This window comes from Cheilinus undulatus, linkage group 15, assembly GCF_018320785.1.
Source record: "Cheilinus undulatus linkage group 15, ASM1832078v1, whole genome shotgun sequence".
NCBI classification, from domain to species: Eukaryota; Metazoa; Chordata; class Actinopteri; order Labriformes; family Labridae; genus Cheilinus; species Cheilinus undulatus.
Window position 1 is genome coordinate 3,126,600 of NC_054879.1, and position 12,485 is coordinate 3,139,084.

A 12,485-nucleotide genomic window follows, 5' to 3' on the forward strand; every position below is an offset into this window, starting at 1 on the left:
CTCAGATTTTTTCTGTTTTATTCGTCTCTCCCACACAGATTCGGATTTATCGTAGCTTTTTCTACAGTTTATAATTATGCACGTCTAAATAACCGGAGGCTGAATCTCAAAAACATCTCTGCTGTGATGCAACTAGAGCTGAAGCTGCACAGCTTCAACAGCAGGGTGAGAAGGTTGAATAAGGCGATGTCAGCATGGCGAGCAGCAGGTTCCTGCCCTCAGGAGGCGTCACAGCCGGCCAAACGCTCCACAGCAGCACGCTATGCCGTGCCGCCACCCACGGGAGCAATGAGATTATGTCAAGGATTACTACTCTGGGTTCATTTTTATTTTCATTCTCCGCCTTCGTCTTCTCCTCAGGAGCTTTAAAACGAGGAAGAGGAGAGCGGATCCTGTGTGAGTGATGGAAGGCGTTACGTCAGGCCTGCTGATGGTTGTGGTTACGCTCTGATCTGATTGGATGACAGCAGGATTAAACATCACTGCACAGAGGAGGAGGGCTAGCATGCATGCTCTATCATGCATAGATATACAGTGCTTAACAAATTTATTAGACCGCCTGTCATAAAAACGAGAAAACAAAATATTTTAGAAATCTTTCCAAAAACTTGTTTAAAACTAAAAATGTTATTGTTATCTATTTTGCAAATAACAAACTGAAACAACTAAATGGTCCTGTTTCACACATAATAACCAGAAAACTTCATATTCTGTGTGGCCTCCTTTGGCCTTGATAACAGCTTGCATTCTTGCTGCCATTGTTTCATGGACTTTTCCACAGTCTCTTTTGTTACTGAGTTCCTAGTTTCTCGCTGTTCCCACAGACTTGCTTTAGATGAAACTTTTGTGCCATCAATCTTTGAATCTACTAAATCCTAAATTTCTTCAATAGGATTCAAATCTGGACTTTGACTTGGCCAGTCCATCAGTTCCAGTACTCCAGGTTCCTTTTTCTTGGTCAGATAGTCTCTGCACAGCTTTGAAGTATGCTTGGGGTTATTGCCTTGTTGGTATATGAACCCACGACCAATCAGATTCAGTCCAGAAGGGATTCCATGATGCACTAACATGTTGTGGTAGACATTCTTGTTCGTGATACTGTTGATTTTCACTGATTTGCACACGCCGTGGCCACAAATGTAACCCCATACCATAATGGAATCTCCACCGTGTTTCACTGTGGGTGCAATGCATCTGGCATCGAAACGTTCTCCAGCTTTACTGCCGACATAAAAACCACCATGCTGACCCAAGAGTTCAAACTTGGACTGGTCCATCCAGAGTACCTTCTTCCAGTCATCAACAGTCCAGTGTTTGTGCTCCCTGGCAAATCTGAGGCGTTTCTGGATGTTTGCAGGCCTCAATAATGGCTTCTTAGCAGCTATTCTTCCCTTTCAGCCTTGTTCCGTCAGTCGTCTGCTTATGGTCATTCTGGAGACTTTCTCAGACTCTGATCTAGAAGCATTCATCTCTGCCTGAAGATCAGCAGTGGTTTTCCTTCTGTCTCTAGTACTTCAGATCTTGAGGTGTCTGACATCTGCTTCAGTTAACTTTGGTTTCCTGCCTCTTCCTTGGAGCATTTTGTAAGTACCAGTCTGGACAATTGACTCCAAAGCATACTTGACCACACTGTGAGAACACTTTATGTCTTTCCCTATTTGTCTCAGAGACCATCCAGCATCATGAAGTGCTTTAATGCGGACTCTTTCAATTTCACTGAGCTCTCCACGTTTTACCGTTTTGAACAGGAATGAGGAATTTTAAACCGAATTCACCCAAACTGGGCTTCTCTGAGAAGTCAGAAATGAATCAAACATAACATTCAACCATTAAACCTCATTTTTCTCGTCAGGAATGCAAGTAAATAACTATGAGTTGACATATTAATCAAGAAATATTAATGTGCTTTACTATTTTTTCAGTTTTTTGTACATTAGTACATTTGAAAATTCATGGATAACAATAATAACTATATTTTAGCATTAAAATTATCATTTGGGTTAAAGAGCTTCTAGATATTGGTGTATTAACCATTGCAGAAACATAAAAAATGATTTTGGTAATTACCAGTGCTGTTAATTTAGGGCAGCTGTGGCATAAACCTTACTCTGGTTAGGGTTATGGTGGTCTAATAAATTTGTTTAGCACTGTATGTAGATAACATAAATCTGTGAATATCTCCAAAATTACAGAACCCAGGATAAATATGTATGTATATTTTTATAAAATATATTTCTCTTCTCTATGAAAATGCACACACAAACCTTCCTGCTGCACAAACTGCAGAAACCATGCAGATAAATTACAGCTAATTTAGTTTAGTTTTTTAGTTGGTTTGATATTTATTTTCAAAGAAATGAATAAAACCGTCTTTTACTGTCAGTTTAAAATCCTTTGGGTACTTACTAAAATACTTGGAACTTCTTGAATGAAACTCTAGACCAGTGTAACTCGACCCTGCTCAGCCAAAGAGCCAAAGTGTGGAAAAATAAACTTGCAAGAGCCACAATCTAAGTAGTAAATAGTGGCAATTAATATAAGTTAAAGGTAGCAAAAATGGTCAAAAAGCGGCAAACACTGGGAGAAAAATTGCAAAAAAATGGGATTGGAAGTGACCAAAAAATTAAGTTAAAAATGGAAAAAAGGGCCTAAAGTGGCAAAAACCAGAAATAAGACAACTAAAATGGGAAAGAAGTGGCAAAAAATAGGCCAAAAGGGGCAAACAATGGGAGAAAAAGTGGCAAAAACATTTTTGAAAAGTAACTAAAATGGGTAAAAATCTGAAAAAATATGGGAAAATGGGAATTAAGTGGCATTTAACTGCAAACAGCAGCTTCAATGGCCGAGGAGTGGCAAAAATAGGCAAAAAGGGGCAAAAAATTGCAAAAAGAAGGATAAAAGTGTCACACCTGAGTGAAAAGGGACAAAAAGAAGACGCAAAAATGGGCTAAAAGTGGCAAACACTGGGAGAAAAGTGGCAAAAATGGTCCTAAAGTGGCAAAAACGTAGTAAAAAAATTGAATGAAAAGTGACTACAATGGGCAAAAAGGTGACTAAAGGTGGGAAAATGGGCACAAAGTGTGAAAGAGGGGCAAAATGGGAAATAAGTGGCATTTAATTGCAAAAAGCAGTTTAAATAGGCATAAAGTGGAAAAAGGGGGCAAAACAAGGCAAAAAAGCAGGATAAAAGTGTCACAAAGAAGGCTAAAAGCAGTAAAAATCGAATAAAAGTAGCAAAAAATTGCAAGTAAGGGCAATTTAAATATACAGACATAAAGTAGAGGTTGACAGTTAAGTTTGACAATTAGAGCCTACTGTGCAAGTGTGGGAAACAACCTGATTAATGTGACTTGCAATGGATGACTTCTGAGGTCAAAGTTTCCTTTTTTAAGGTTTTCTGGGGGAATGTTGTTCCAAATCAAGACTTAAAAGAGCCACAAATCATCACAAAAGAGCCACATGTTGAGAATCACTGCCCTAGAGCATTGCAAGACATTTTTTTAACTTTTGTCAATTTTGTGCAGATGTTTTCCAGGAGTGTCTGTCAATGTTTTCCCAGTTCCTTGATGTGAATTATTTAAGATTATTCCTTATGATGGCCCTTAGATTTTTCTTTTGTCCCCCTGGTGCTGCAGGCCTTGCCTTTACTAGGAGCTGTGTCTTGTGTGTCTTGTGTTCACAGAGGAACACTATTCTGGAGGAATAGTATGTCAACAGTGAATTATTTTCCCTTTTTTGGCTGATTTGTTGTTCATTTTGACATGATTTCATGATTTTATTGTTTCTACCATGGTAAAGTACACTAAGAAGTCAACAGGTTTATGTTTGCTGCAAAGAATCTGTGGTTTTATGTAGAGTTCTCTGGTTTTCACCTTAAAGGTAAACTGTTCACGGTTGTAGCTCTGTGACCCACTGACCTCCTGATGACCTCTTGATCATGCTGCAGGATGAGAAGTAATGTCATATAGAGATTTATAATTAGGAGTCCGTGTATTGTGTCGTATTTTAAAGTTGGCTGGGTACTTGGCATAAACCTGCAGTGTATCTCCAACAAAACACAACGGAGTGGTGCTCGTGGGAGGCGCCAGAGCCAGACTGGAGCTCAGGCAGTGGAACTGCTTCGACTGACTAGAGAGGGAGCGATTTGCTCTGCAGTACGATTCGGGCAGATCATCGCATAGTCGTTGTTTGTGCTCAGGAGAACAGGGATGGGGAGGGCCAGCAACCGAATACGGTAGCACCAGCTGCACTTCTGCACCTGGCATGCTTTTCTGCCCTGATGTCCAGGTGGGTTGGGCCAGATCTTTAGGGGTGGCTGCAAATGTTGGCCTGGAGCAGGGCCGGACAGTGGCCATCATGAGGCAAGAGCAGTACAGGACCAAGGATGATGCAGGGAAGTGCCAAACTGTCTTGTGCTCCCATACCTGATCTGACCTGATGCTTGTTGCTCCTCCAGAATGCTGGTGTTGGTCTTTTTGTCCTGCAATCTGATCCTGAGGATCTTTCATAGGCATCTTTGGTGCAACTGCTCTCAGCTCTCAGGGATCTGCTGTAGGTGGTCCCAGACCTCACCCATACTGTTAGCTGAGGAGGACAACAGCTCTGTGGACCAGAAATTAAGTATGAGTATTCAGGTCTCTGTCCTTTTCCTGAGTCAGGCGTATGCTTCAGTCGCTGGCTAGTGTTGAACTCAGAGCAACTGTCAGCTTTAAGCAGCAGAAAGCTCCCAAATTTGAGGAAACATTCTGTGTTTTCAAGGGTAGTGTTGTCTTATTTTATGGATGGATGGTGGATAGCTGGTTGGGTGGAGGTTGGTCAGGAAAGACATTCAGGATACCCTGGAAGTCAGCTTCAGGTTAGGAGCAGGGATGGGCATTTACATTATGAATGGGTGTTTGCTAATTATACAGATTTTACCAAAGCAATAAGTTGCACATAGATCTCCATGTGGTCCACTGTCAGTGCTTCAGATTTCAGCTCTGACTGAGGATTAGTCTTATTCTTATTATGAGAATATAAAGAAGCATCAGCACCAGAGCAGAGGCATTAAAGAGACAGAAATGTCCATGTAAGCAGAAGAGAAAAGCAGGTAACGGGCAGAAGCTTTAAACCCTGGGTGCAAAATCCTGCCTGTTTGTGCAGCTCAAAATTTGTTAAGTGAAGCTCTGCTGTGTACTCCAGTTTGGTTTGTTGAGCATAAACACATCAAATATTGATTGACAGGAGAAGAAACGTTTTCACACCTAAACCCTCGATCATCACAAACCATTTCCTACAGCCCGTTTTCACTTCTCTGCTCGGTGGAGCCTGAAGATTTCTCCCTTCAGACCTGCGTCAGTTAGAGCTGACATCCCTGACTCTAAACTTCCTGTTGAAGATTTAACCAGAAAGTTTTTTTAAGGGCTGACCAAAGAAGGAGAGGAAGCTGATAGGCAGTGACTTTGGAAAGATATATTCTTTATCCTTGTCTGAGAGCAGCAATCCAATAACCAGGGCAGAGGGAGGTCAGGTCTAAGGCAGGAGAAATTCCAAAAAAAACGTCTTACAAAGTACAGTTTGTTGTTAAAATCTCTTAATCGTTAACCCTAACTGACACAGAGAATCATGTTAAGCTGAACTCCTATTGGCTGTCAAATTCACCAAGGATCACTGGACGTCAGTGAGGCATTTTGTACATGCACTCCTGTGCAATAGTGTCAGATAGTGTATTTGACAAGGCAAGCTCCTAGAAGCTGTCTTCTGAGTCACAGTTTTGCACCACATTAAAAAAATTCAGTCTTAGAGTCAACATCATATCTATTTAACTTTATGTGATTCAGTATAAAAGGACTGGAAATAATGTATTCACTTTAGAAGTATGGACTTAGAAATTTGTTTTGACTCTTCACTTTTAAATTTGCCAAAGTTTCCCTCAAGTCTGGTGGTAAAACTTGATTTTTTATTCATCTGTCAGCATGTGGGAGGAAGGTGCAGCTTTTCTCCTCTGAGGTCACAGTGTGAGGTCTGACCATATGAACTGTGCTCACCTGTGCTCACCTGTGCTCACCTGTGGTCAGTGCAAACATTCAGCTCCTGTTATTATTTTCTCTGCAGGTCAGCAGCCACTCTGTCCTGCTCTCCCTGCTGCTTTCTCAGCCTTGATTGTTTTTTGTTAGCTCTACACTCACACCTTGAGATGAATCTTATAATAAATTTACCAAAAAAGTCTGGACGGGTGCAGGACAGGCAGGAGGTGATGGAGTCAGCAGTCGTCGTCTCATTATTTGCTCGTCACAAACAGGACGGAAGGGAGCAGCAAGGAGGACGAGGGCGAACTGGGCTGAGTTTGACAGACACAGCGAGGGTGGACAGAAATGGTGGCGGTCCATGGGGAGCAGAGGAGGTCAAAGAGGGATCATTCTCATTAAAGCTAGGCGGTCTGACAGATATCCTGTGGGACTGGCTCAGTTTGGAGTGTTTCAGGTCCAGGAAGAATAAACCAGTATTTATCTTTGGATGGGTTCATGCTCTGGATTAACAAATCTACAGTCATGGTAGTAGAAAACTTCCACCAGCTATTAAGCTCCACCTCATAACCAACCATCCAATACAAATATCATTTTCATATGACATTCAGTTTAAAAACATTATATCCAAGTTAAAATGCTGCCATAAAAGACAGAAAAAGATGCATTTTTAAATCCCACTGTATTTCAGCACCATGGACAGCGGCATGTTTCTAAGCCAAAACTTCATCCTTGTAATCCTTTAGCACAGATTTATACTTTACTTAACCACTTTATATCCTCAGTAAGATTTTAATCAACAGTAACAGCCTGTAAAGAGACAAGCACAAACATTTTAAAGCAAATACCAAAAGACAAAAAAAAAACACATCACATAGAGATGCACAGATACATCAGTTTAACTTTGGTATCCACTGATAACTACGAGGATTCAGCAGTTAAAAACCAGATTCCAGCATTGAATTGATTTGAAACAACAGATAAACATTGGCTACTGCAGGGGTGTGGCTAGGGATTTTGGGCCCCCAGAAATAACATTACACAGGGCCCCCTTTAAGCGGCCAGCTAAGCAACAAATGTTACATCGTTTTTACAAATATCTAGACATCTTACTGTATTCTGAACCATAATTTCCCAATGTATTTGCAATTTTTTTACTATGGCTAAATTAAATTAAATTTACTTGCATTATTTCGCAGCGCTGGACAGTACCATTTGGACATTTTCAAGGGAAGAGCAGGGGCCCCTCAGTAATTTATTCCACTCTATTTGATACAGATTTCAGTCCGTTGACCACTTCATTTAGTTGCTTTTGATTCAATAATGACACTAATTACTAAAACACTTTTCATTGCAGGCCTTCCAAGGGCCCCTACCTACTGTGGGCCTGGGTACCTCCTAATTGGTAACCAACCCCCCCCCCAGTTCTGTGCCTATAGGCTACTGACGTGTGATCATGTTAGCTGATGGCTGATGTTTGTCAGCAGGGCTGATGTGATACTGATGTTAAACTGGTGCGTTACTTCATCCATGGTGTAAACACTGGGGATGGGATTTTACAGTAGGTTCACTGTTCAACCAACCTGACACGCCAGATGGATTTGTTTCACAGATCCATCTGGTAAACCCCTCTTTGCCAGTGTTTGGGAAAGGGCAGAACCTTTGAAGAAAAAAAACTCAGAGGCTGATTGGATGAACGTTCTGTCTGTCACATCTTTACGGGCCAATCAGAGCAACAAAACACGTGACGTAGCCGCTATTGAGGACTAAACTCCGTACAGAGCTGAATAACGTGAACCATGGCGTCTGTAGACATGTCAGTATACAACTTTTGTCGTTTTTGAAAAGAAAACAACTTACTGTTGTTCTTTTCTTCTTTTAATGAAGAAATGTTGTCAAGTTCTGATAAAACTGGCGCTTTAGCAGCATCCAGGCTAATCTCTTCTGCCATGATTGCACTGACCTCTTGTTGCTGCTCACTTAGGTCACGACTCTGCTGCGCCCGAGAGTACTGCCCCTCAATGCTGATTGGTCCTACTTTCTAACCGGGCCCAAACGGTTCAGACGGGAACTTTGCAAAATGGATTTGCCAGTGAGGAAAAAATGGAAATGGGCAAATCCATCTGCTTTGCAAGGTTATTGATCAAGTACTTGCGGATCAAAATGACTGTAAAAAGTCGAAACAGCTCATACAGAGGTGCCAGTGTTCCTCTATGTTTCCCGCCCTTCAGTTTCTCAAAATCCAGGATGCTGGGAATGGGGTTATTAATAAAATTCATAAATTTCTATCACTGATCTACACTCAGAAAGAAGGATTAAAATATTTTTAAACTCACATTGTTGTGGATCACAGTACAGCCAGAGGTGCACGTGTAATAGTTTGACTGTTGAGAAGACCATACCCCGGTGTCATGCGGCGCTGCCAGGCCGTGACACACAAGTTTCTGTGTTCCGGTTACGTATGAGTGCGTTTATCATTTGCCAAAATTGCCCCAACATCATTAACAGGAATTCTGTCATCACTTTAAAGCACCTTCACACACTGACAGCGGTGCTGCTGTGAATGGACACACACTCATGGACAGTACCGTCTTCATGACGCTAATCAAAGCAATGCCGTGGCTAATATCTATTCCTGGGTATGAGGAATTACCGTAGTTTTTTGAGAGAGAAAATATGATGTGACTAAAAGTAAAGACTTAAATGTGAGGACTTTTTGACAACTAAAACTGGACTAAAACTCTGAAGGGTGAACAGGACCAAAATGTGACCAAAACTAAAACTGTTTTTGTCATAGAATTGAAACAAGGACTAAATCTAAAATGGGCTGCCAAACTTAAAACACTAAAGCCTGAAAACACAAATTATAGCCAGAAAATTCTAATCTTTTGGAACTGAAATGTTTATTTCACTTTCTACTGAAATCCAAAAAATCAAAATTTCCATAAAATTTAACATTTTTGTATCTTATTTGATACATTAGGTGTTTTTGGTAACTGATAACCCACCTGAGGGCATTTTTATCACTTATCAGACTGTATTCTTTTTTTTAAGTACTTTATGATCATGTTGATTAGATATAGGTAGCGTTAAAGTATGTATCAAACATGATACCACAGGCTTTAAGGGGTTAACACTGGTCTGCAGGTGTGTCCAATGGCTGCTGCTGAGGTAGCTGTAACTAGGAAAGCAGCAGTTTAATCAGAACTGGACCACATCTCTTTTTAAAACAAGAGCAAAGAGGCACACCGAAAGCTTGTCTTGGCAGAGAAGATGTTTTTGCACGTCTCCAGAGTGACGTTGGAATCAGTTTTATTCACAGAGAAGCTCCACCATTAACAACGGCAGTGGAGGCCTGTCAGCTTAAGAATATGAAACTTGTACTAAACTGTTTTGTTCTTCTTAGTTTTGACATTAGCAGTTTTAATTCTGTTAACAAACATTTTGACAAGAATTCATTTACAGGCTTTTTCATGACTAAATTAAGACAGCAGCATAAATGGTTAACAAAAATAAAAGTGATTGACCCTGATGAATAAAGACGAGAGGAATACAGCAGCAGTCTTCTTCAAGCACCAACACTTCTATAAAGTTTGCTCCCTGTTTTTCTTATCTGTCTGAATGTGGAGATCAGGCGTCAGTGTCTCCCCTCTCTGCTGACTGGGCGTTGTTCTCTTCCTGACAGGGGCAGAGCCAATGATAGACCGGCTGGCCTGGTCTCCTTTAGTTTCATTTGCTTTAAGTATATTTCACATATCTTAACCTTCACTGGACTGACACAAAAGATGAGGTACATGAAAGTGGTCCCATCAGCCTGATATTTCTCTTAGAAACTTTCATGTCTTTATAAAAATCCCTGAGAATAAATCTTTCTTCTTCTCATCAGCTAAAGAAAAAATCTGAGCTGTGTCTGTGACTTCCTCCTCACGTGTGTCTTCTTCCTCTCTTCAGGGATCTCCATGCCGATCCCCGTGCTGGGCCTCAGAGATCACTCCAAGGTCTTCAAAGATGGCAGCTGCCTGCTGACAGATAACAACTTTGTGCTGGTCGGCTCCTTTGTGGCGTTCTTCGTGCCACTCACCATCATGGTCGTCACCTACTTCCTGACCATCAACGCGCTGCAGAACGAGGCCACCCTCTGTTTGGACCAGCTGGTTCCAAGGCCAAAGTGGAGCACCACCTTCACTCTGAGCTTTTTACCGCAGACGTCACTGTCGTCAGAGAAACTCTTCAGACGCTCCATCAGCCGAGAGGCCGGCGGCAGAGGGAGCAGTGGCGGACTGAGCAACACCAGAGGGAGCGTCAGCGGCTCGCTGTTTGGACGCCGCACCATGCAGTCCATCAGCAACGAGCAGAAGGCGTCTAAAGTCCTTGGGGTGGTGTTTTTCCTCTTCGTGGTCATGTGGTGCCCGTTCTTCATCACCAACGTCCTTGTGGTCATGTGCGACCCCGCCATGTGTGACGCAGCACTCATGGGAGGCCTGCTGAATGTTTTCGTGTGGGTGGGATATTTGTCCTCGGCGGTGAATCCACTGGTCTACACGCTGTTTAATAAAACCTACAGAGCGGCGTTCCTCAGGTACGTCCGCTGTCAGTACACGCCCGAGAAAAAACCTCTGCAGCTCATTTTGGTCAACACCATCCCGCCGCTCGCCTACAGCTCCACACAGCTGCCGCTCAGCGACGTTGGGAGGTTACGAAACGGAGTAAAAGACTTTTCTTTACCGAGGCAGGAGCCAGAGAAATGTGGACAGGACAAACAACAGAGAGAGAAGGATGAGAGCTGTGTTTGAGCCGACAGAAACTAAGATTAGACCTAAAGGTGGAGTTTAAGGAGTAAAAACGAACCTTCTGTGCTCACATCTTTATAATGTCTGAGGTTTTACGTCAAAGTGCCAAAGACAAAGTGCCTCACAGTCAGAAATTTAGAAAACAAAGAGGTCCCAGCCTGGTAATAAAGTCTTAATGTAAGCATTTCAGTCAGTTAAAGATCATTTACCGGATTCATGCAGCAGCTGAGCCTCGTCAGTGTGCTTTAGAAAGGCTTTGACGGTTCCCTGTTAGAAGAAAACCATCTTAACTGCTCAAAACTACTGGTTATTTTTTTACCAAAACTAATCTGGTTGTTTTCTCAGATTCAAAATCATAGCGTTTTAGGATGTGTTCAAACCAAAAGAGAAGTAAATATGTGCATCTTGTACGATTCTGTACAAAGCCAGCACTACAAAGTTGGTCACATCCATCAAACTTGACGCTCACTGTTCTGAGGATTCTCCAGGTTGCACCAGCAATGCATAGTTCAAGTAGCCTTATTTTTAATAATTTATTTAGAGGGGGGGTTATGTCTTTACTGGAGAGGTAGGACAGTAGATAGAGTCAGGAACTGAGGAGAAAGAGAGAGGGAAAGGAGCCACAGGCCAGATTTGAACCAGGACTATCTGCTTCATGGTCAAAAGCCTCTGTAGACAGAGCACACGAACAAAACCAGCGCCCTGTAAAATAGCTGTAGTTAGAAGTTAGACCTTGGATCTAACTCAGACAAAAGCTGACCTCTGCTTCTCTAAGTATCCACAGGGTCGTCTTTAAAAAGTCTTGTGAGCTTATTTTCCTTATTTCAAGAAATTATCGCCAAAGAACAAGAAGCAAGGTAAAGGATTCCCGTCCTGGCATGAGCCACAATCACAATATGTGGTGCTCTTCTATGAAGGTCTGCTATGAGCTGCAGTAAATGTGATTGGCTTGTTGTGTTTTTGGGCAGGGCTTAGTAATATAGGAATTAGAAATGGGAAACCTCACTGCAACAAAAATGCCTTTTACTGATCAGTGAAAATGTCTATTAAGATGAACCTTAAACCCTCTAGGTAACCAGTAAACTGACACCTAACTTACAAGCCCACTCGGGTTATGGGTTGGACAAACCAGACCCATAAACTCACATTTGGCCTTATAAAGTGAGATGTCAATTTGGCCATTTTTTGTGAGGCTAATAGGACAAAAAGCATTTTCAATATTTGAAAACGTTTGCAGGGATCCATTTTTAACACTGGCGGGTAAAAACAGAACCTTTTTGTAAAACATGGGCGTTATTAGTCTGTCAATCTGAGCCTGTCAGAAACATGTCAAATCTGCAGTAATATTGTGCTAAGTTTTAACATTACATTCACTATTTAAGATGAACCTTACACCTCCATCGTGACCAGTCAGTGACAGTTAACAAGCTAACTGGTTTACATGGAGGGTTTAGTGCAGACTTTACCAGAATTTAACCCTCAAATCCCACATACTATGTCTGTGAAACAATCCACACAGGAAGTGCACTCTAAATAATTCCAAAGCACTCACTGTGCATGTCAGAAGCACCACTCTGCCCTCCTCCAGACACAAAGGGGGTCTATTTACTGCCAGCACGTACCGTCCACATAGAGTTTTACTGAAACAGCCACATGGCAACCAATCAAAACACAACTCATAGACGCTGTA

At 41.8% G+C, this 12,485-nt stretch overlaps 1 protein-coding gene across 1 annotated transcript in view; it reads left to right on the forward strand.

Moving 5' to 3' along the window:
• Positions 1 to 11,577, forward strand: part of htr2aa (5-hydroxytryptamine (serotonin) receptor 2A, genome duplicate a) — a 91,093-nt gene extending 79,516 nt beyond the window's left edge. Inside the window, exon 3 of the mRNA XM_041807105.1 lies at positions 9,957 to 11,577. Within this exon, the coding sequence (XP_041663039.1) occupies positions 9,957 to 10,798 (842 nt within the window). The 3' untranslated portion in view covers positions 10,799 to 11,577. The remainder of the gene's footprint in view (positions 1 to 9,956) is intronic.
• Positions 11,578 to 12,485: the final 908 nt, after the last annotated feature.